Here is a 24,708-nt window from a genome sequence, read left to right as displayed (position 1 = left end):
TATAAATGTCTATTTAAAAAAATAATAAGCGAGAAAAGTAAAGCATATATTAATTAATCTATGGTTACAATTTAGTAAGTATTTTGATTATGTTTTATAACTTGACTTAATTTAAACATATACGAAACTTAATATATATTTTTCACTATTACTTTAAACTTCAAGTTGTAGAAATTGTTATTGAAGAGATAGGGTAGGCCGGTAGGGTACTAAACCAACCCGTAGGCCCAAGTAAACCATAAGATGGCCATGGATTGCACTCGCAGACCTAACCCTATCACCATGCAAGGCGCCTGCGGGCGGAAGACCAATCACCCGCAGAGGACACAAACAACACATAACGGATATTCCTTAGGACAATCACAGTCCAAGATTCATTAAAAAGCAACAACCGGTACAAAGGGAATCACAATGGTGTGAAGAGCCTATCACAGAATGCCAACGTTGTACCATCAAGTGACAGTCGTCCTTATCCACCAGCTATCACGTCCAATCAGAAACCTTGTATGTGCTCTCCAATGAGAATGGAAGGTTCTAGTGACGGTGACAGCTCCTTTTTTTACCTATTTGGCTATAGATACCTCACTTAGACCAACGGTGTAAGTATCACTCTCTCTTTCTCACTTTTTATTACTCACCTGAACCGACAATAACTTCCATTCATAGAGTCCTTTCTGTTGAGTTTTAAAACATAAGAAAGACCCATCGCATATTTATTTGTAAATTGCTGCTATTTAATTATACAAACAGTTACGCTCTTATACAAGATAAAGCATTCTTGAATACTATCATCTATGTTGATTTTACTTGCTTGTGACAACAAAGAAATTTGAGGTTTCGAAAGGTTGAGATTGTGCCATTACAACATTGCATGGGCTTATTAACATGTCTGAGTGAAGTGTATCTTAAATAATAAACATAGGATGCCCTCGTATCCTTAAACACACAGAATCAACAAAAGTTACGCCAGTTGTAAAAAACGGATGCCATTTTCAGTCACATCTTACTTCAATACAAATCTTAAAATTTAACAATGCTCGTAAAAGGTTCATTGATTCGTTTCAGGACTACTTCTGCATATTTATTCCACAGATTGCAGGGCCCTGCCTGCAAAAACATTATAAAGTCAGCAAAAATTAAAGAAAAAAAATCATATTTTAAACGCAAGTCCCAGTTGATATTCTTAGGATGCAGTTTCAAGGCATTAATGTAATAACGGGTCATGTGGGATTATATCTTCTTGATAATGTGCCATATGGGTCTCAAAACGAAATTGACCCATTTTCAGTTCACATAACGGGTTGAAACTGCTCCCTATGAAACTAGTAATGGTATGTGTGCCCAACTTTAATACTTGACAAAAAAATATATCAACTGATAATTTGACTTTTTGCATCATTTACATCCTTTCAGAGCTAGCTTCTTATTACTAAGTGATCTGACAACTTCAATCTATTTATTTATGGACTGTCAATTTATGTTTTGTCAAGGATCAAAATAATGAAGTTACAAAGATATTGCTTAAAATGAAACTGGTCAAAAGTCACCTAATTTGTATTTTTTATTCATAAAACATCGTAACTCTTATTCAAAAAATTAAATTATTACTAAAATAATGTAACTTATTTAATCATACTTGGACTAACTATTAGCATTTATCAAAAACATCTATTCAAGAAAGTTTTCCAGGTCAATCCACCAACCATTACGACCCATCCAAGATATTACATGCTTTAATCAGGTTAATCCGGCCCATGATTCTCCCATTTTGCCACCTCTAGCTGTTATATAATCTTTTGTTACTTTAGTTGTTTGTTGTAATGGACTTTGTCTGATATTACAATATTGCCCATTCTAAACCAAAAAAATCAGACTCCTATAATTGTATAAGTACATTAGAAAAATTCCCAAGGATCCTAGTAATCAGTGATGTAAATTGTTAGCTTGGGCTCTTTGTTAGTTTGTTGATGAGATAGTTGCCTTGTTGGAGACAACAAATTGTTCTTATCTTTGTTCTGTATATCCTAGTACCGCTTATGTCATCAAAAAGGATGTGTTATACAACTGTAATATCCTATGGGAGATGAATGACTTTCCATTCAAACCATAGTTATCAAATGCGATAGGCGCACTTAAGGCGCATAGGCCTCTCCGAGGGCTAGGCGCTAGTCGCAATAAAAGCGCGGGCCTAAAAAAAAGCGCACCTAAATAAAAAATCGCAAACAAAATTTGTAATGGCAAATTTCACTCTATTCAAATACCAAAATATTTCAAAAGCATAATCCCCAGCATAAAGTAACAAAATCATGTGAAAACCCAAAATATCCAAAAGCATAATCCTCACTTTGTGAGTCCATTCAAGAGGTGCTTAACACCATCAGTTTATGCATATTATTTCAACTTCACAAAGAAATTAACGAAAATCATACAAAAGTTTAAATGAAAATGAAAACGGGAAAATCATTTTATGATTACATTCATGATTACTTTTTTTTTTGCAAATACGATTATCAGTAAGATACGTAAAGGCCCGCGTTAACCAGTTAACAATTAAAACTTCAAAAAAATGACATCACTCAAACTTAACATATTTCTTACAAACACTTCTTATTTCCACCACATAACTTTAACAAGCAGATTAAAACAAAGCATCTTTATCATGCTTCTGTAAATCGTGCTCTTACTTTGTTTTGTGATATGCATAGGCAATGGCTGTTCATTATAAAGAGAGAAGAGAGAGATTAGAGTTAATTTTGTTAATATGATGAATTTTAGGTAAGTCTTTTAAGACATAAATCAAATAAAATCAAGATAAAAAGAGAAAGTAAAAAAAAAGGAAACTGCCGACTTTCCTCCAAAAATAGCGCATTCAATCATGTTAGGCGGCTGACCACCGATTTCGCCTAAAAAAGCGCCTAGGCGCCAAAGCGCAACGCTTTTAATAACTATGATTCAAACAGCAACAAACTAACCTAGAAGCATAAAATTCAATTATGCTTTTTGGTCTCTCTACAAACTTTAAATTATACATCATCCTTCACTCGCATCTTATGTAACAATAAAATGTTGGAGTTAATTCCCAAACCGAGTTATGGGTCAGGAAGGTGGGGCCGGTTCGAGCTGATGGATCAATCTCATTAATTAATTAATTATTATAATTAGAGATAATTATCTATTTTATTTATTAGATAGAGATGGAATTTTATTTAATAGATAAATAGGATTTGTATTTTACTCTACTTGTAATCTAGTCTCTATATAACCCCAAAGAATTCATGTAAGGGCCATTGGAGAATTGATCAAGTTTCGAGTTATTTTCTTGATTAATAAAATTGGTGAGTTGTGCCAAAAATATCCTCCGGTGTTTAATTCGATCTGGGCCATTAATTGGTATCAGAGCCAAGTTCAAGAAATCGATAAATCGACTAAGCCGCCACCGCCGGAAGAAGGGCTCGCCGCTGCTGTGTGAGTTAGACACAGCTGCCGCCGGGAAGAAGACCGCCGCCGCCCGCTTACGTCAAGACCGAGCCACGCCGGGAACCTACTGTGATCGACGACCAAGTTAATAGGGTCGCCGTCACCGCTTGCGTCGTCGGGGTTTCATTGCTAGTTCTGATTTGAGATTGAACAAGAAGATTGGTTCAATCGTTGGTTTTTGGGTTCACATATCGGTTTTCTTGGGATTGTTGGAAAACATTTGAGAACCGGCGACTTGCGAGAAGGTTGTTTTATGTGAGCACTGATTTAATAAAAGGCAAAAGGAATTAGGTTGTGTTTGTTTTTGCTTAAAACATCTGCAGGAGGCTTATGTCTGCGGGCGCGCAGATATAAGCTTCTGAAGACTGTTTGTTTTTTTTTTAAATAAGATCTGCAAACTGCTTTTATGGTCTTAATAAAGAAGCTATTGTTTAACTTCTTCACATATCTTCACACTTCTTAACATCCTATCAACACCCAATGTCCAACACCACCACCCATCATGCGCCGCCACCACCACCACCACCGTCCACCACCACCCACCGTCCTCCACCACCACCACCACCGTCCACCACCATCACCCACCGGCCGCCACCACCACCGTCCATCACCGCCACCACCACCCACCACCACCACCACCATCCACCACCACCACCCACCACCGTCCAGCACCACCACCACCACCCGCCCGTCGGCCACAACCATCGTCCACTACCACGACCCACCGTCCGCCACCACCACCACCACCTACCATCCGCCACCAACACCGTCCACCACCCACTACCATCACCGTCCATCACCACCACCACCCACCGTCCGCCACCACCACCACCGTCCACCACCCTCCACAACTATTTTACTAGTCTACAGACGTTAAATGACTTCTATCTACTGGATATGTATGATAGGTAACTAATTTTTAGCTTATGCAGATACCCAGTTTATAAAACAAACAGTATTATATTTTCAGATTGCAGACCTTCATACCACATCTTCAGTTGCAGACATGAAATCAGATGAAATCAGATTGCAGACAGTTTTTGTTTTAAAAAACAAACAGCACCTTAGTCTTTTATGGTGAATCTGATCTGTGGTGAAACAACAAAATTGAGGAAGACATAGTAAGTTGATTTTTGTCTTTTGTGGTGGCCTTTAATTGTCTTTTGCATAAGATTTGTTTTTTTTTCAAGAGGTAAACGTGTTTGGGGTGTTGTGAGCAAACGGGTTCGATTCTGAAAAATGGTTCGGGGTTGATTTGTTTGTATTTGTTCCAACGGACTGGAGCAAGGGAGTTCGAGACCATTAAGTGTTTACCAACGGAAGAAAAAAAAGGGCGTCAATGGCAGGTGAAGAAGAAAGACCGATAATCCAACCCAAAGTGACCGGGGGGGGGGTATCATTGTAGGTTACAAAGCTGAACGGGACAAATTACATCACATGGGCAACTGTGGTGGAAGCGATTTTGGACGATCAAGGGCTATGGGAAGTCGTTCAACCAGAAGAAGGTGCGGCTATTGATGCGAAGAAGAATAAAACAGCAAGATCGTTTTTGTTTCAAGTGGTGGAAGGTGATATTCTTCTTCAAATTTCTCAATACAAGAATGCCCGAGATATATGGATGGCTTTGAAGGCACGGTATGTTGGGGCCGAGCGAGTTCAAAAGGCTCGACTACTAACCTTGAAAAGTGAATTTGAGAAACTCAAGATGGCAGAAAACGAGATTGTTGATCAGTTTGCAGGAAAAATAACCAGTATGGTTTTAAAGGCAACGGGTCTTGGTTACGTATTCGAGCAAGATGTTTTGGTGAAGAAGTTACTCGATGCGGTTCCAGACAAATACTTCAACCTGGTAGCCTCAATCGAGCAAACTGTTGATCTCGATAATATGAGGTTTGAAGATGCTGTTGGAAGACTTAAGACGTTTGAGGAATGTCTACGAGGGAGAGAGCGCGCCTCTGAGTCTCAAAAGTCAGTTACTTTTCAATCGATCAGAAAGTAATTACAAAGGTAAATCGTATGATTAGTCTGGTAGCCGAGGTAGAGGTGGGCCGAGTTCATTGGAATGTGGAAGAGGCCGGGAAACCGGAGGACAAGGATCGTACCAAACCGAAGGACGGGTAAGAGAAAGGAAAGACCGCTCCCAGATTAAGTGTTTTCAATGTGACAAGATGGGACCCCTCGCGTCCTCGTGTCCGGAACAAAGACGAGCAAACCAAGAAGCAAATTTGGCTGAAACGAAAGAACAAGCCAATAGTGATCCGGCTAGTTATTTAAATCTTCACGAGACAGTTTACTTAAACGAAGAACGAGTTAACCCGAAAAGGCTTGAAGCCGAGAAAGTGGAAGAAGGCACTTGGTATCTCGACAACGGAGCGTTGAACCACATGACAGGTAACAGGTAACCGGTCATATTTTTCGAACTCAACAAAAATATAACAGGTAAGGTAAAATTCGGGGACGGGTCGTGTGTTGATATATGCGGTAAAGGAGAGATTTGTTAAAATCGAAAACCGGAGATGATCGGGTTTTATCCGATGTTTTATACCAAGTTTGAAAGATAATATAATAAGTCTCGGTCAAGCAACGGAGAACGGGTGTGATGTTCGTATGAAAGAGAATTATTTGCTCTTGTATGACGACGGGGGTAAACTTATGATGAAGGCGTTTCAAACGAGAAACCGGTTATACACGATTAAATTAACCCTGGGAGTTCCGGGTTATGTTAAGAAATCAACGCCGATTCAGAAAAAAACGATTCAGGAACAAAAGATGATCAAGGAAAACTGTTGTTCGCTCGATTAGGTGACAAGAATCGCAACCAAAGGAGCGGTTATGCGAGTTCATGCGGCCGAGGGAATGGTCGGGGACATGGTCATAAAGAAGGTCGAGTTCGGGAGAGCCGAAAGAACAAAGAGGGTGTTTGGGATTGAGTTTGAAAAATGCTTATTAGCTTATTGGCTTTTTCAAGAAGCCAATAAGCAAAAAAGGTGTTTGGCAAATGTAAAAGCCCCTTTTGTTTTGGCTTTTTGATTGGCTTGAAAAAGCACTTTTCCAAAAGCCCCAATTTGGGGCTTTTCAAAAATGCTTTTGGCTTTTTGATTGGATTTTTACTAATCTACCCACCCTTTACCCTTTTTGGTCATTTTATGTAAATAAGCTAAGCCAAACATTTTTTAAAAAGTGTTTATGACTTTTCCAACCACATAAGCTAATCCAAACACTTTTTTAAAAACTCCTTTTCAAAAAGCCAGAAGCCAATAAGCACTTTTGACAAAAAGCACTCTTAGAGTTAAATAAGCAATCCCAAACACCCTCAAAGTCATGGATCAAGAGAAATTCCAAGAGATGAAGACCAAGATGATGAGGACCAATATGGATGTGAAAGCCGAGAAGGTCAAGATCATGGGTCAAATCAAAAGGAACAAAAGAGACGTGTTCGAAGTTAAAGGTCCGCTTATTCAGGTTCGGAAATTAAGGGGGTGATTGTTGGAGTTAATTCCCAAACCGAGTTATGGGTCAGGAAAGTGGGGCCGGGTCGAGCTAATGGATCGATCTCATTAATTAATTATTATAATTAGAGATAATTATCTATTTTATTTATTAGATAGAGATGGAATTTTATTTAATAGATAAATAGGAGTTTGTATTTTACTCTAATTGTAATCGAGTCTCTATATAACCCCAAAGAATTCATGTAAGGGTCATTGGAGAATTGATCAAGTTTTTGTAAAACAATGAAAACCCTGTGAGGTGTGATATATTATTGATCAACTATATATAGGAGTACAATTGAGATAAATACAAGGAAACATAATCAAATACAATCTCCTAACTATGGTAACACTATAATACTAAAACTCTAATAATATATTCTATAATATTCTCTAATATTCCCCCGCAGTTAGAGCGGTAGGAAATCGGACGCTCAGACTGGAGCACCAAGCTTGTGAAGATGCTCGATCGGCTGTCACGTTGAGCAGAAACTCGATCGGTTATAGGATCTAAGAAGATCATCGGTGTCTTAACCGTGGCCAGACGACGACTAGGTTTGATGATAGGAGCTTCGACTGCAACGGCAAGAGCTAAAACTGAGTCGGCCGAAGCAACGACTTGGCGGCACAACGGCGGCATAATAATAAAAAGTAAATAAAAAATAAAAACTACTTTTTTTATGTGTAACGAGAAAAAAAAAAACAAGAAGAAACTAAATATAAAGTAAAGAAAAGAAAAAGAGGTAAAGAGTCGAGAAGGTGAAAACAAATATATCAAAAGGAAAAAAAAAGATAATAAAAATCAAATAATTTCAAAATCAAGATTGGTTCTCCATGTTTAAAACTTGATTATGTATTACGTCCGGAGCCAGAAACAAAATTGGGTAGTTGGCGACGCTTGAGGAAGCTGTGGCGCGTAGACCGTAGTCAACTATATATTGTGTGCATAAACGTCCCCGGGGCAGGACGAGTTTGAGAAGAAGAGAAAGACAAGCCAGAACCTTAAGGCTTTGATACCATGTAAAACAATGAAAACCCTGTGAGGTGTGATATATTATTGATCAACTATATATAGGAGTACAATTGAGATAAATACAAGGAAACATAATCAAATACAATCTCCTAACTATGGTAACACTATAATACTAAAACTCTAATAATATATTCTATAATATTCTCTAATAGTTTTGAGTTATTTTCTTGATTAATAAAATTGGTGAGTTGTGCCAAAAATATTCTCCGGTGTTTAATTCGATTTGGGCCATTATAAAATACTAGTAAGTTATTGTTACGGTTATCAATATTAGGTTACTACAACAGCATCTTATGACAAAATGACATTATAAAATAATAATCTACTAGTATTTAGTGTTGTGTATGTGTGTATTGTGTAAAACATAAGAAACAAACAACATAATGCAAATGCAAACCTGAATCACGCAGCTGCCTGAAGCAACTCTCTATCAGCCCGCTCCCTGATCCTCCTCTCAAGTTCGGGCCTAAAATGTCTAATAAGACCTTGAACCGGCCAAGCAGCAGCATCTCCCAATGCACAAATAGTGTGTCCTTCAATCTGCTTTGTCACCTCCTGAAGCATATCAATTTCCTCCAGCTTTGCGTTCCCAACTTTCATCCTTTCCATAATCATCCAAAGCCACCCAGTACCCTCCCTGCAAGGTGTGCATTGACCACAGCTCTCATGCTTATAAAAGTAAGAAAGCCTTGCAATTGCATCCACAACATCAGTTGACTTGTCCATCACAATAACAGCTGCAGTCCCTAACCCAGACTGCACAGCTTTCAGTGCATCAAAATCCATCAGCACATCCTCACATATGTTTTTAGGAAGCAAAGGTACAGACGAACCACCAGGAATCACAGCCAGTAAATTGTCCCATCCGCCCCTAACACCACCACAATGTCGCTCTAGCAGCTCCTTCAATGGTATACTCATCTCCTCTTCAACTGTGCACGGTTTGTTCACATGACCAGATATGCAAAACAGTTTCGTCCCAGAATTGTTCTTTCTCCCAAAACTAGAAAACCACGCGGGCCCACGTCTTAGAATAGTAGGCGATACAGCAACTGTTTCAACATTTGTGACAGTTGTGGGACATCCGTATAAACCTGCATTAGCAGGGAAAGGCGGTTTCAATCTAGGTTTTCCTTGCTTACCTTCAAGGCTCTCCAAAAGTGCAGTTTCTTCACCACAAATGTAAGCACCAGCACCAAAGTGAATATGCACATCAAAATCATAACCCGAACCACACGCGTTTTTTCCAAGTAACCCAGCTGCATAAGCTTCTTTTCTGGCCTTTTCAAGGTTAAGCCTTTCGTTGACATATTCACCTCTAATGTAAATATAAGCAGCAGTTGCCCTCATACCAACTCCAGCAATCAAGCAACCTTCTAGAAGCTTATGTGGATCATTTCGCATGATTTCACGATCCTTACATGTTCCAGGTTCACTTTCATCAGCATTAACAACAAGGTAAGACGGACGGCCATCAGACACCTTAGGCATAAACGACCATTTAAGACCAGATGGAAATCCAGCACCACCACGTCCACGTAGACCAGACGCTTTCATTTCATTTACTATCCAATCAGAACCCTTGATCACCAGATCTTTAGTTCTGTACCAATCACCACGTTTCATGGCACCTTTGAGAAACGGATCATGTATACCATAAAGATTAGTAAAAATGCGGTCTTCATCTTTCAAACCACCAAAGTGAGTTTTCTCAGGAGGAGGCGGAGGCGGTGGTGGCTGTGCGGTATTACCGGTTGTTGCAGATTGAGTGCTAAACAATCTAGTACTTAGCCCCAAATTAACAGTTTGATACCTCAACAAAGCAGCCCGCTGCAGAGAAAGAGTGCCCTTCATAGGTGCCTAAAAGAAAACATGCTCATGTTTAAATACTTTGAATTTAAACTTTATATTATCTACATACAAACCAGAAAGATCCTATTCTAATAGCTCTTGTAAAAAATAGCATTAGCATAAAAGATGTTGGGGATTTTGTGAACTTCACTTGGATGATTCAGATAAAAAGTTATTTGATGACACTAACATCATAACAAACCAAAGCAAGCGTGCACTCCGCACCTCCCTAACTTGCTTAATGTAATGTTCATTATGATAACATTGCATTGGTTGACTGGTGTGAACGTATAACTCCGTATATGTTATGCGCTACAACATATACGGCATGTAAGTTGCACGTCGTATATGCTGTAATGCATAACATACACGCCGTATAACATATACGTTCACAATCGGTTAATCTAATTATGTATATGCTATAGCATATAACATATATGTTCACAACTGGTTAATCCGATTACGTATATGTTATAACGTATAACATATACATTCACAACCGGTTAATCCAATTACACTAAAGCACTAACAAAATTTACTAGAACTTAAGTGATGAAGTCAGATCCATTTCATGTGCAACTAGTAGCATAAATATCAAATTAAGCAGAAACCTAGGGTTAGCACAAATATTTCTTCTATCTATCCAAATTTGCCGTAGATCAGAACAATAAACTCATATCCGATTCAAATTAGCATAACAATTAGGTCAAATTGGATGTATACAATCAAAACCGTAGGTCTAGTTAACCTAATCGGTGCGTAATCAAACAGAAATGAGAATCGTACCATACGCCACGAAATGTAGCAATGAAGCTTCAGAAATATAATAAGTATTATCAGCAATTTGAGGTATCAGGAGATGAATGGGTTTTATTGGTGACCGGTTGAGTTAGGCCGGACTGGGTTATGAAGCGGTTCAGATGAATCGGATCGGTTTGTGATGGTTTAAGGTAACGCGTGGATAGGAAACGGGTCGTGAGTTTTGGCTGACGAATCGGGCCGTTAGAGATGCAACGTGGCCTTAAAAGGATAGACAACGAGAAAACGATACGTAATTAATGTTGTTAATAGATGATAAGAACGCTAAGAAATTGTTAATGAATTATCCAATGAATGTAAAGTTTGTTGTGCTTGTCGATGAGGAATGATACCAAACCCGGGTCACTAAACCAAACTCGGATCCAAGGCATAAACCATTCAGCCTGACTCAGACACGTGGTCTAGTGACAGACATCACCTACAGACAACGACTATAAATAAAAGTCCACAATTTAACGGTAAAGGATCATGTTTCTCACACTAATAATATACTCCTTGTGCTCACACTATATATAGAGAGACTTCAACAAAGACGATGATGACTATTAGCTGAGCTGAGAGTATCTTTACTCTCTAACCCATCGACCACGCTTTGTTTTTCATATCTGATTTATAGATATTCACTCTCGCAATTGACCTACAAGATTCAGGATCTCGATGACGATCACATGTGGAAATACCCATTAGTGAAGGATAGCGAAGGCCAGAATTGGGGCCGCCCCCCCCCCCCCCCCCCTTGTTTTTTGCACAGCATTATAAATTTACAGTTTTTCGTTAGAAAATGTTTATACGTAGTGTAGATTACCTGTTTTCAGCTGAAAACTTGAGCCCCCCCCTCCCCAAGCTTCGTCACTAAAAACCTAGGCTGAGTTCGTGTTTCTTCACTCGTTTCTTAAAAATGAACAAATTTTATTTTAATCAAGCGAACAAATATGAATACATATTTGCCCGTGAATATTCATGTATACTAATTTATTTACGTGTGGTTATAATTGTTCATTTACATTTATGTATATATCTTTACTTACGTGCGTTTTATAATGTTTCATATAAACACAATATTATACAAATTGAATGAATAAAAAGGACCCTTCAAAGAATAAAAAAGGTACTTCATATTTTAAAAAACATGTCTGTCGCACCGATTTCACCCACTTAACTTTTTGTTAAGGATTTGAATTTATGGCCTCACATTAATGAGAGCATTACCACACAAGTTGAGTATGTTTGGTTTATAAAAATAAAGTAAACTATGGTTTTCGTCCTTTCTCTAAATATGTAGTTTTTGTCTAATAGTTTCAAATTTGCGATTTTTAGTCTCTGTGGTTTCATTTTACTTGCAATTAAACCCGAATTCACCAAACCCGTTAAGTTTGATCATTAAACCTATCAACGCCTCCTTCACATGAGGGGCAGCTTTGTCATTTTTCTCCCCAGGTAAACCCCAATCATAATTCACAAGCCCCCTCATGTGAGGGGCTATGGTGTATTTTTGGAAAAAAAGGACAAAACTGCCCCTCACGTGAAGGACACGTTGATGGGTTTAATGACCAAACTTAACGGGATTAGTGAATTCGGGTTTAATTGCAAGTGAAATGAAACCACATAAACAAAAATTACAAATTTAAAACTATCAGACTAAAACCGTAGATTTAAACAAATCATACCAATAAAAACTTCAGTTCACTAGTTCACTCTAGTAAATATCTTCTTTAAAAAAATAAGATTGCACCGTATGCAGTGTATGTACAAGATGAGGTGGCTTCATATAAGGTAAACACATCTTCCAAAATTGTGCCACGTTTCATTTCAACATAAAGAATAAAATTAAAATTAAAAACCCAGTATTAAAAGCTTGTACGCTGTCTTCCCGAGTTCAATAAACAAACGAAAGAAAAGGAAATGAAATGTTTTCCATTCCTTTCCATGCTTATCTTTTTCTTTTTTTTTCCTTTTCCTTTCGTTTTTCTTTTTTTTTCATTCAATTCCTTCCGATATGAAAGGAAAGACAACCTTTATAAATTACTCCTGTTTCCTTTATCTTTCCATTCATTTCATTTCTTTTCTTTCCCTTTAATGAAACTCGGAAACACGAGTTTTTATCTTTTCTTCGTTTAACGAAACTCAGAAAGATAATATTTTCTTTCCATCCCTTCGTTTCTCGGGACCAGAGCGGTAGAGTTGAGATAGAGAAGAAAGCATTGTAGCAATGGAAGAGAAACAAGGATCATCTTATTATCCCAAAGACCTCCCATGGCAAGAGTTAAAAGCTAAAGCCCATGTTGATGAAACCATATTCCAAAACAAAGGCATCAAAGTACAAGATCATGATGGATCTGGATTGTTGAATGAAGACGCTCAAAGCAAACAGAAGAATGCTGAGATCACGAAACCAGAAAACGAATCTCGGCCTCTGCCGCACCAACAGGTTCCTCAGCCTAGTGATTTCTCCACACGAGCTCTTGAGCAGCTTTAGAATATTAATGTTACTCCACTAGTTAGTTCTCAGCATCAACGTAGCTTAATTAATCCTGATGTTTGTTAAGTTTAATTAATAAGATACCCTATGTAAAATACACAGGACCGGGCCTTTTTATGACAATTTATAAGAAAAAAAATAGTTGCTTACTACTGAGTTTTGAACGAACTATGACAGCCAAGTCTATCACCATCCTACTTCAATATGTTACTTTAATTTTACTTTACTCCTTGTAATATTATACTACGTTTTATATTATTTGTTTCTAATATTTATATATTCTTTTGGATTTTAATTTTATTTATTGTAACTTTGGGTTTGGATTTGATGATGAAAAGATTTCATAAATAAATAAAATTTTATAACCCAGTTTAAAACTATCTGGGTTTGGTTTGGTGAGACCTTTGATCCGCTTATTTTTAACCATATGTTTTTTAATTATATATAATATTTTTTTTAAATTAAATATTAATTTTTAGTATATTCCTGTAAAAATTTTCATATCAAATATTTGGTAAGATTAATTTTAAATTTAATGAGATGTTGTAGTCCGTTTAAGGGCTATCTGGGTTTGGTAAGACCCATACCCGTGAATTCTTATCAAATGCATGAAAGCCTTCATTTACAAATAAAGCAATCTGGTGACTTGAGAGAATGTAGGGAGCAACCAGAGGGCTTTTAAAGGTTTCGCTTATATATATTTAAGATATACATTTTTTTGGATTTGAAGGCCCTAATCAAATGTGAGCCTAAAGCCCTAACTTGTTTTTGCCGGCTCACGAGGCTGAAAGTACACTTACTTGTTTGAAGCTTTCTATCTAAAGGCCATTGTTTTGAAGGAGATGTAATCGTGCATACAATCCGTTTTCACGCAAAAGCGTCTTATGATCACCTATCTGCACATGTTTCGCCATCAGTCATGACTCATGAAACAAATTTCAAATTAAAAAATGACAGTACCTCAGAGACGCGCCCATTATCCATGACCACGATTCTGTCTGCACCTTTTGCTGTTGATAGCCTGCAAATGGCTTCACTATTAGACCCCTAACCACGGTACTAGGGCCGAGTTCAATTAGGTTCAACCTCCACTCGTTCTGACTTACGCGAGCTCGGCTCTCGTTTATTATTTATTAAATTTTATATGCATTTTTTAATTATTTTATATATTTTTAGTTATAATTTTTGTATATAACATAAGATATACTATTTAGTTAGTTTTAATATAATTTATACTTGAAACAAATTTTATTATGTAAATATGGCTCGCAGCCCGCTCGAGCTTGATAAATGAAGCTTGGGCTCAAGCTCCTTTATTAAACAAGTTTATTTAAAGGCTTGGATTATTCAGCCGTTTAAACGAGCTGATCTACTCTTCTAGTAGCTCACGAGCCGGCATGTGAAGTCTATGTACAAAAGCAACGGTATAACACACCTGTGTGCTATGAATATGATCGTCTTCATCTCATTTTTTAATCTCAACATCAATTCCTATATTACACAAAATAAAAATGAGTGTAAGAATATGTTCATTGGATGTATATTTGGAGTGTTTGGATATCTACAAATGAATAAAGAAAGAAATCAAATGCTTAAACCTGAATATAGTATTCAGTTTCTGAATCCAGAGCACTGGTGGGTTCATCAAGGATCAAAATAAGAGGATCCCTGACAATGGCCCTTGCAATTGCAATTCTTTGCTTCTGACCACCACTTTGAAGCTCATCATCAACTAAGGTTTCATAGGCATCAGGAAGAGAGCAGATGAATTCATGAGCATTTGCTTGTTTTGCAGCCCATTCCACATCTTCTTGCTTCAACTTCCTTGAACATCCATAACTTATGTTTGACTTTATATCCATCCTAAATAGATGTGGTTCCTGCATATATCAATAATATAGAATTTTATGTTTTTGTTTATTGAAAGCATTTATCATAAAAAGACACTTTCCATTGCTCCAAACCTGTCCAACATGTCCAATATTCTCTCTCAGCCATCTCATATCCAAGTCTTTAAGCGGATGACCGTCAACTAGTATCTGCAACCGAGTGCAGTTTTACATAAGTGAATCGACTTCCCTCTTTAGGCAATATAATCAAAATTACAATGGGCGTGTACCTGCCCGTGTGTTGGCTCATACAGACCAAGTAAGAGATGCACTAAAGTGGTTTTTCCACTACCACTTAGACCAACCTGAAGGGCAAAAGCAATGTGGTTACTAACTTACTACTGCATCATTTGAAAGGGTAAATTGTATGAAACTGAAAGTTCTTACAATTGCCAGCACTTCATTTGGGTGTATAGAGATGTTGACTTGTTCTAGAGTGGGCATCTGTAGGAATGGGCAAATAGGTCAGTCAGGTCCACTGAGAAAGCAACAAGCAGATCTACAACGAGGTCAAAGTTGTGTGAAACGGACATGCTATGATCATGTGATGGCCTTTGAAAAGTTTTTTTTTGTCAAAAATGCGAAGTAAAAGTATGTGAAAGTACCTTTGTTCTTGAAGGGTAGTGAAATGACACATTTATGAACTCAATTTGTGCCCTTAGCTTCTGCAACTTCACTCCTATACATAATTAAAAATGCCAATTAGAATATAATGTGGAAACAGGTTATTAATGAATGAAAAGTTTGCATACCTTTTGCTTTAAACTGATGACAAGGTAAGACATCAATTAGCTGAAAGACCTTTTCACTTGCTCCAACACACGGAAGTAATGATGAACAGTTATCTGCCAACCTCCATGCTGCGTATATCAATCACTCACAGTACAATACATACTTTGTAAGTTGCTCAGCAGATGCATGACCAGCCAAAATGGACAGTCCTCCCAGTATAATAGCAACAACCTAAAAAAACTAGGTCACATATTACCATCTTATGTTGAAATTGATCATATTTATTAAATAAAGGGCTTTTATAAGGGTTCAATAAACCTGCGTATAGAGCGTACTGAAACTAAAATTCCATAGCCCATATGCAGCACTTTCTCTTGCACTTACAAAAGCCAGTTTGTCCAGCCATTGCTTATATCTAGAAGCATTAAGGATACATTAGGTAATTAACATTAATCCAACTTTTAGCTTCAAAGGGTAAATAAATATTTCTGAGTACATGTAATTGCCTTTCATGCTCTTTGGTTTCAGTTCCATTAACGCGGATCGTTCTCACCAAAGAAAGAGCCTCTTGAGTAACCTGAATTTTTGAGATGGAGGCAACGGTTAGTCAGCATGAGGTCACAAAATTGTAATTGAAGAAAAGCATAAAACCAGTTTAGTTTTTACTTCATTGGCATGAGCAGTTGAATCTTGAATAAGTTTTGCTGCTTTTTTCTGGTACCTTACAGACAGAAAAGATAACACCACCTTTTAGGAATGCATAAAGTAAGTAAGTTGACAGGTTTAGATTATTAACTATATTTGGATACTGACCATCCATAAACCAGAAAGATCATACACAGAAGAATGCATATAAAGCAAGCTGACAATGCAAGAGGCCAACTTAATGCCAGCAGATTAATCAGTGCTCCTATTCCCTGAGATTTTGCTTACAAATTAGAATATGTGAATAAAAACAAATGAAGCTAGTAAATGGGAATATAGATGTTAACTAAAGTATCAACCTGAAGAGAGTTCCGCACTATCAAATGTAAATTGTTTGAAATGATATGTGACAACTTTTGGCAGTCTGCCCCCTAGCCTGCTGGTTAAATTTCCAACCGGTTCTCTATCAAAGAAGTATATATCCTGAAAAAATAATGACCCCTTAAGCATAATTATGTAAATATGATGTGTATGGTCGCTAAGAAACAAAAAGCACCTGAAATAATAGATTTGTGTATAAAGTTTTCCTCAGGCGCTTGAGCTGTAAGATCAAATGAAGTGTCAATTAGTGCGCAAGCATTTGCAGAAAACAAACTAAAGACCATATATTACTTCCTACAGAATAAAACTTTCTTTATAACAAGATCAATCATTTAATCACAGGTTACAACTTACAAAGATCTCTCAAGTGTAAATATGCTGACTTCAGTTATCAGTACAAAGACCCGACTCACATTAACTTGTTTCCGGAACTTGTTGACAAGAAGATTCACTTACCAGGACCATGTTTGCAATTCCAAAACAGCAACTTCGTAGCCCACTGTAATTCACAAGAACCAACCTCAGTTAGTAGCAAGAACTTCAAAGGCTAACCAGGAAGTTAAGGACTCAAAAGTACTTTAATATGTATTAGTATTGTAAGTCTACACAGTTGAAGCATAAGCTTCTAGTCTAATGTATGGCTACACAAATATGAAAACATGTTGGAAATGATATCTACACAGGCTTAAGGAAGTAGAGTCTTCCGTCAACACTCGGATCCGTCAAAAGAGTTTTATTATAGTCATTAATGGGTTCAAGTTCAACACATAATATTATCAATTCCTTGTTACATCAATAAAATATAATGTAGATAATGACCTGCATATTCCGGAAGCAAAACACAGAAACGTCAAGATCTTCAAGTTTCCATACAACACCAACGATTCCCGGCTTTGTGTCGCGAAGACGGATGCTGCCAATAAATTCGGTATGGATATCTCCGCAAGCTGCATATGAAAATCAATTAGTAATTGCAAACACATTCATTACTCATTCAGTAACAGTCAATAGATAAACAATCGTATATACCGCTGCGAAAGTTAACGAACATAATCCAATGTATATAACGAATTTATCATTATCAGCCAGCAGCCTCCAAATTCTATGGAGAACATACCAAACAGTAATCGGATTGGCTGTTTTAATAATATCAGCTTCATGTTCCCCTAAGTGCCACCAGCTTCGTCCAGGTAGAAACTCAATCCATCCTGGTGATAAATTATGGTTCGTAGCCCTAACTTTATCCACCGAACCGAAATTATTGAGTTTGAATTGGAATCGGATACTCGCGGGGTGGGAGAATGTAGTCCTGGAACAGCGAAATTGAGTTGAGATACGGCCATTGATGAATTTGGTGTGTGCTTGAGTGGTGGCCATTGGGTGCCCACCAGGTGTTCGATCAAATGTTGCTGATAAGTTTTAACTGCATTTTGAAAATAGAAAAGGAAAAAAACGAAAGAGGTCCTACCGAGATTTGAACTCGGGTTACTGGATTCAGAGTCCAATGTCCAAACCACTAGACCATAGGACCTTGTTATAACCAGCTTTTGTATTATGTTATTTATTTCTGTGTTTTCTATTATTTGTTTTCTAATTTTTTTAAGGAAATAAACCACCGAATGTTTCCGGTTGAGATAGTAAAAGCACTTTTTAGACACATATTTAATTAGAGCATTCTCATCCTATCATCTAAAATTATGTGAGAAAAATTCACAAATTATAAGGTCAGGTTTTGAGTAATTGCGAGTGTAAATTATAGGGTATGAAGAGAAAATGTAGTGATTTTTTTGTAAATTTGGAGGAATTTTGTGTGCCCATATTTATTTTTTAATATTTGTTGAGTTGGTTGTGAGTAAAGAATGGAGAAAACTGTAATGATAAAACTATAAAAAAAATATTATTTGATTAAACAAAAGAGAGACATGTAGTGTTTTTAGTGTAATTATAGAGATGAGGATGAGAGATAGGTTTACGATCCAAATAGCAAATACCATAACCACTAACTTCAAGTTTGAATTGATATCAAAACACAAAAAAACAAGAACGTGGATAACTCCCAGAGCTTTATTAATCAAGGAAAATGTAGGCTCAAAAATCTTGATTACAAAGACTGTCTCAAAACCATAACTCGTTTATACTTATAATAATAATAATAATAATCTTTGCTAACCTAACTTAGTCAACAAGAAAATACAATTAATATATAACCCAACCCATTTAGAATTTGGCCTCATCGTCTCCTTCCCTCAGGCCGATCCCACACGGGCCGTAAACAGAAATCAAACCCAACATTACTCTTATAGAGTTCTTAGATTTGAATCTTGCTTTATTGGTCTTCTATCATAACCTTTTGAATTACACATGCTTGGCACAAGCGGTAAACAATTAATATTCTTTGAGATTGCATCGACATGATAAGGTGACTTTGTAAAAACAAATTTTGTTAAAATCGGTCGGGTTAGGTTGGGCCAAGTATTATTGAGTCGACGCTTTCGTGATTCATGGAAATGTACTAGTACAAAAGTGTATACAAAACGAACAACAAATAAACAAAAACTACCCATTTTATATGAACATGATGATTCGAACTACTGTCTTCAACGCGAATTTCAACAAGATCTTGAACTTCATTCTTGACTGCAAAATAGGGATGAACATTTGGTACTTGGTACCGGTACCGAAAGTACCGAACCGATTACATTCGGTACCGGTACCAAGTATTTTCAAATTTCGGTATCGGGAAAATCGGTATCGGTACCGGTTTTTTTCGGGAATACCGATGTAGTACCGATCTTTGAACTAAATATTATTTACTATATATCACTAAAGTCTACAGATACATACATATTACATAACCCAAACCCAAAACCCTTGTTCACCACCGTCTCCACCTTCGATTCCTCTCCCCATCTTCTCCCCACCATTGATTCCTCTTCCCACCATCAGATTCCTCTTCCACCACCGTCTGTCCTCTTCGGATCGTCAGAATTTTGAACTAATCGGCCCCCTCCACCGCCATCTGTCCTCCTCATTGTCGGAATTTTGAACCAATCAGTGCCCTATTTTTCACGTGTAAGTTGCATTTAATTCTTTACATTTGATTTTTATTAACAAAATAGCTTCTATTGTTATAATATACAAATCCTAACAGCAGATTACACATCAAAATATAGTTTATCAGTTTGTATGTTATTTACACTAGAAAATTTTGAGTTTTGTAGGTCCATTTACAAACCGATCAGTAAGTTTAAAATGACCATGTTGAATGAACCCCGTCATTCTCAAGTAAGTTTGTTTATTGGCTTTTAAAGTTACCTATGTATTTTAGTATAAAGCTTATTGTTTTATGTGGTTTTGTAAGAGGATGATGATGATGATGATGATAAAACATATGCTGATGATACCCTTCAAAATGACCATGTTGAACTTAGTGATGATTCAAAATCGAGTAATGTGGCGAAACCAAAATCAAGTCGTAAAAGAAAACAACCAACAAAGAAAAATGCTTCTAAAAAGAAACCTAAAAAAGGAGGCGAGAGATCCGTGTATTGGAAGCCTTATGATGTTGTTTATTTAGAAGAGGATGATGGAGTGCGCCGGAAGTATGGAAAATGCAAGTGGCGTAAAGAGCATATTAGAGCCGATCCACACCGAAACGGTACGTCGGGTCTTAAAAAACACACTCCGGCTTGTTTCAAAAATCCCGCGTTAGTCAATAACCAAACTAATTTAGAGTTTCAAAAGGAACCTAACGGGGAAGGTATCGTGACAATTTGGAAACATGACGATTCTAGAATCATGAAAGCTTTACTAGATTTGTTTATTGTTGCCGAATTACCGTTTAAGCTTGTGGAACATCCGGCTTTTATTGAATACACCAATGCTTTGAATGGAAAGTTTGTTTTGCCATCAAGACATAAATTGTCTAGAGATATTGCAAAGTATTATATTGAGGAAAGGAACAATTTGTTATCATATGTAAGTAAACCTACCAACACCGTTCACTTGACCACCGACACATGGACTTCCTCATGTCAACGGGTTAACTTCATGGTTCTGACGGCACACTTCATTGATGATGATTGGGTAATGCATAAACGAATTATTAACTTTAGACCCATTCATAGTCATAAAGGGGAGGATATTGGTCAAGAGTTATTGCAGTGTATTCATGGTTGGGGTATTAAAAATGTTATGACTATGACGGTTGACAACGCGTCTAGTAATGATAAGGCGGTCGCTTATTTGTTGAGAAAATTGCCTAATTTGTATGGTGAGGGGAGACATTTTTATATTAGGTGTATGGCACACATACTAGACCTAATTGTCAAAGATGGTTTATCAGAAAACATTTATCATGTTGAGTGTATACGAAAAGCAGTTAGGCATATTCGAAACTCAACACAAAGAATAACCAAGTTCAAAGAGTGCATAGAAGAGTCGAATGTCGAATCAAGTAGGTTTTTGTGTGGAGATATGCCTACTAGGTGGAACTCCACCTATGAGATGTTGAAAAGGGCGGTGGATTTAAGGGAAGTATTTTTCTCTTATGAAGTTCAAGATAGCAGCTATACTTATGATTTAGAAAGACTACCTGAACATTCAGACTTTGGTGCTTGCGAAAAGTTGGTAGAATTTCTAAAAAAGTTCAAGACTAAAACAGAAATTGCATCGGCCACATCAAAGCCCTTGGCCCACATATTTGTTAGAGAAATCCTAGATGTAGACGAACATCTACGGGTGTGGGATTGCGATCCAAGTTTTTCCACAATGGTTAGTTCAATACGTAAGAAATATGACAAGTATTGGGGGAAGTTTGACAAACTTAATGACTACATGTATTTTGCTATCATCTTGGATCCCACTATGAAATTACGTTTTATTGAACATTGTTATGAAGATATGATTATCTCTAACAAATCAAAGGATGATTTTTGGAGTGTGGATGACATTAAAAAGATGGTGTCGGTGAAGAAGATAGAGCTTGTAAGTAGGTTAAATGAGCTATTTCAAACATACAAAGAAAGACTTGAAAAGGTTGATCACAATTTGTCATCCCAAGAAGCACGTAATGACGATGTCGTTGTATGTGATGATGACAATGAGTTCTTTATGAAGTTCCTAAATAAGGGTGGAAGTCAATCAGCTAGTAAGGACACTGAGTTACAAAGGTATCTGAACGAGCAAATTGTGGATTTTAGTATGGGATTTGACATACTTAAGTGGTGGAAACAAAATGCAATTAGATTCCCAATTGTATCCCGGATGGCTCGAGGTAAATTGATTTACCTTTTATCATTTATTTATCATTACTTGTTATATTATAGTTGTTTATTAAGTTTGTATAATTCTTAGACATTTTAGCAATTCAAATTTCCACGGTTGCATCCGAATCGGCGTTTAGCACCGGCGGTCGTGTACTAGACGCTTATAGAACAAGATTGTCAACTAACATTGTTGAAGCTTTGATTTGCACCCAAGATTGGGTGAGAAAGTCAAAAAAAACGATTGTGGATGATGTGAACGATATATTAAAGGATGACGATGTTGCCATAGGTAAAACTAGAGTACAAGTTCTTGATTGATTTTGTTATATCATAATATATTGGTTTTATAATGGGGCGTTAACTTTATTCGGTTCTTGCTAATTCTATAGAAATTGAAGATGCGATACGAAAGCAAAATGAAAAGGGGAAAGGGACGGCGCGTGACAAGGCTTAAGCAAACTCAAAGGAAAGGGATAGCACATGAAAAGGTGCTCATGTTTTGGTAGAAAAATATGTTCAATGATCTTAGTGTCTTTTAACTTTTAACTATCCTGATGTAGTGTCGGGTTTTTGTGTTTAGGTAGAAAAATATGTTCAATGATCTTAGTGTCTTTTAACTTTTAACTATCCTGATGTAGTGTCGGGTTTTTGTGTTTTGGTAGAAAAATATGTTCAATGATAGGTGCTCATGTTCTTTTGATACTTGATTCTTGAAATGTTTGCAAGTTTTATTACTAGTATTATCATTAGCTGATGTGGTTTAAACTCCAAAATCCAAACAGCCCTTCAGGCCAGTTGTATTTATAGAAAGTCAAACGGGCCAGTTGCATTTAAGAATGATATGAACATGGATTCTGAACTATGTACTTATTGTTAACGTAGACAATAATGCTATAAACAGATACCGAATGCAATCGGTTCGGTACTCTCGGCACCGGTACCAACTACTAAGTACCAAATGCTCATCTTGTCATTATCAAGAAGCAGCCAAGCAGGTATGCATGCAGCATGTGTAGATATATACATATGTGTGTGTGTGTGTGTGTGCGCGCGCCAATTATGTATATAGAAATTATTCAATTATGCAGCATGTGCAGGTATATTATAGAAATTGACTATGTACTTATTGTTAACTTAGCCAATTATTAATTGTTTGTATATATATATAAACAGGAGACAATAATGTTATAGAAATTAAGGAGCCAAGCAGGTATGCATGCAGCATATGTAGGTATGTGTTAAGCTTTTTTTCTAGTCATCATGCCATTTTTATATAGAATGTGCATGTGCAGTGCATCCCGTCATGGTCTGCTAACCGCATTAAAGTTTAATGTGCATTTGCAGTGCATCTTCGTGGTCTGTTGACCGCATTAGGATCGTTTTTCTCACTGATCCCAAAAGCCAAAACCGCAAAAATCATTAGGGGAGTCATTGAGTCGGTTGCATGTGCTAGTATGTCAAACGGGCCAAAGTTTGAAATTGTCAAACGGGCCAAATTTTGTATCTGTTATTTTTAATAAGAACCAAGTTTAGTTGGGTCCCAAAACAGTACCCCAAAAACGAACTCGATACCGGGTTTATATAAATCACCATATTTGTTTTCTCAAATTCGGTACCAAATCGGTACTACCGAAAAACCGGTACCGATACCGGTATCGAACTAGTATTTTCAGTACCAGTACCAAAAATTTCCGAATTTCGGGATCGGTATTTTCGGTACCGGTACCATCCCACGCTCATCCCTACTGGAAAACGCGCAAACAATGGTTGACATTTGTGGCTGATTATTCGTATTCAACATGAGTCTTTTAAAACTAAGAACTCATATGTCTCTCATGCTACAACAGCCTAAGCAGAATGTACTAGGGGTGTTCTTCGGGTTATTTATTCGGGTTTTCGGGTTGTTTGGGTCGGGTTGTTCGGGGTTGAGCTCAAAATAAATTGACCCAAGAACCTACCCAAATAAGTTCGGTTTGTTTGGATTTCGGGTTGAACGGGTCGGGTTAATTCGGGTTGGGTTTCGGGTTTAACAAATTTAAAAAATATATCCACCTTTGACAATATCATAAATTAAAAAACCGTATTCCAAGTCGTTATAAAACCATAATATACAGCTATATTCAACAATAGCATATATTATTTAGGAAAACATGAAATTTATCATACAAGCATGTATTAGATCAGATGAAGTAATGTTGTAGCCTGCGGATCAATACTTGTGTAGATTGAAGAAACATGCATAATACATATTGGTTTAAATACTATACTATTTAAGCTTTTTAAACTGAATATACATTCTCAACATGCTTTATAGTAATTAATGCACTGGGATGTGATAAATTCAAAATTAATCGGAGTCTTGAGAACAATCGAAAAAGAATACATAGGTCACTGTGTTACTTCACCGCTAAATTACCCTATAAAAATTAGGGATACATGCATCGATGTATTATACTTCGGGTTATTCGGGTCAACCCAAATTTGGGTATTTCAACCCAAATACCGACCCGAATATTTTGTCTCGGATTCGGGTTAGGAGCTTAATCGGTTCGGGTTATTCGGATCTCGGGTCGCTTCAATTCGGGTTCGTTATTCTGGTACGGTTAAAAAACACACCCCTAGAATGTACTGTCAAAGATGGTCA

The 24,708-nt window shown here is 37.0% G+C and overlaps 2 protein-coding genes, 1 non-coding gene and 1 pseudogene across 4 annotated transcripts; 1 reads left to right on the top strand and 3 right to left on the bottom strand.

The window, feature by feature from the left end:
* Window positions 1-826: 826 nt before the first annotated feature.
* On the bottom strand, window positions 827-10,670 carry LOC143570833 (NADH dehydrogenase [ubiquinone] flavoprotein 1, mitochondrial-like). Its single transcript, XM_077056377.1, has 3 exons — window positions 10,639-10,670; window positions 8,399-9,861; window positions 827-1,107 (listed from the first exon to the last, which is right to left on the bottom strand). The coding sequence occupies exons 1-2, from the start codon at window positions 10,639-10,641 to the stop codon at window positions 8,404-8,406; spliced, it is 1,461 nt and encodes a 486-aa protein (XP_076912492.1). The 5' UTR covers window positions 10,642-10,670; the 3' UTR covers window positions 827-1,107; window positions 8,399-8,403.
* On the top strand, window positions 5,096-5,879 carry LOC143570841 (uncharacterized). Its single transcript, XM_077056384.1, has 2 exons — window positions 5,096-5,445; window positions 5,510-5,879. The coding sequence occupies exons 1-2, from the start codon at window positions 5,096-5,098 to the stop codon at window positions 5,877-5,879; spliced, it is 720 nt and encodes a 239-aa protein (XP_076912499.1).
* A 3,298-nt stretch (window positions 10,671-13,968) lies between the features above and the next one.
* On the bottom strand, window positions 13,969-18,174 carry LOC143570840 (ABC transporter B family member 26, chloroplastic-like; annotated as a pseudogene). Its single transcript, XR_013142003.1, has 18 exons — window positions 17,827-18,174; window positions 17,617-17,744; window positions 17,254-17,296; window positions 16,973-17,017; window positions 16,776-16,899; window positions 16,585-16,688; window positions 16,438-16,492; window positions 16,278-16,348; window positions 16,090-16,186; window positions 15,792-16,002; window positions 15,645-15,718; window positions 15,427-15,483; window positions 15,270-15,344; window positions 15,115-15,189; window positions 14,749-15,030; window positions 14,586-14,641; window positions 14,111-14,171; window positions 13,969-14,046 (listed from the first exon to the last, which is right to left on the bottom strand). The product of XR_013142003.1 is annotated as an ABC transporter B family member 26, chloroplastic-like (transcript).
* An 82-nt stretch (window positions 18,175-18,256) lies between these two features.
* TRNAQ-CUG (transfer RNA glutamine (anticodon CUG)) lies at window positions 18,257-18,328 on the bottom strand. The gene has a single exon. It is a non-coding gene; the product is annotated as a tRNA-Gln (tRNA).
* Between the last annotated feature and the right edge of the window lie 6,380 nt (window positions 18,329-24,708).

Source organism: Bidens hawaiensis, unplaced genomic scaffold (assembly GCF_021521415.1).
Source record: "Bidens hawaiensis isolate Kalapana, Puna unplaced genomic scaffold, B.hawaiensis_p1.1 tig00025093_1, whole genome shotgun sequence".
NCBI lineage: Eukaryota > Viridiplantae > Streptophyta > Magnoliopsida > Asterales > Asteraceae > Bidens > Bidens hawaiensis.
This window is presented reverse-complemented; position numbering and strand designations above follow the sequence as displayed.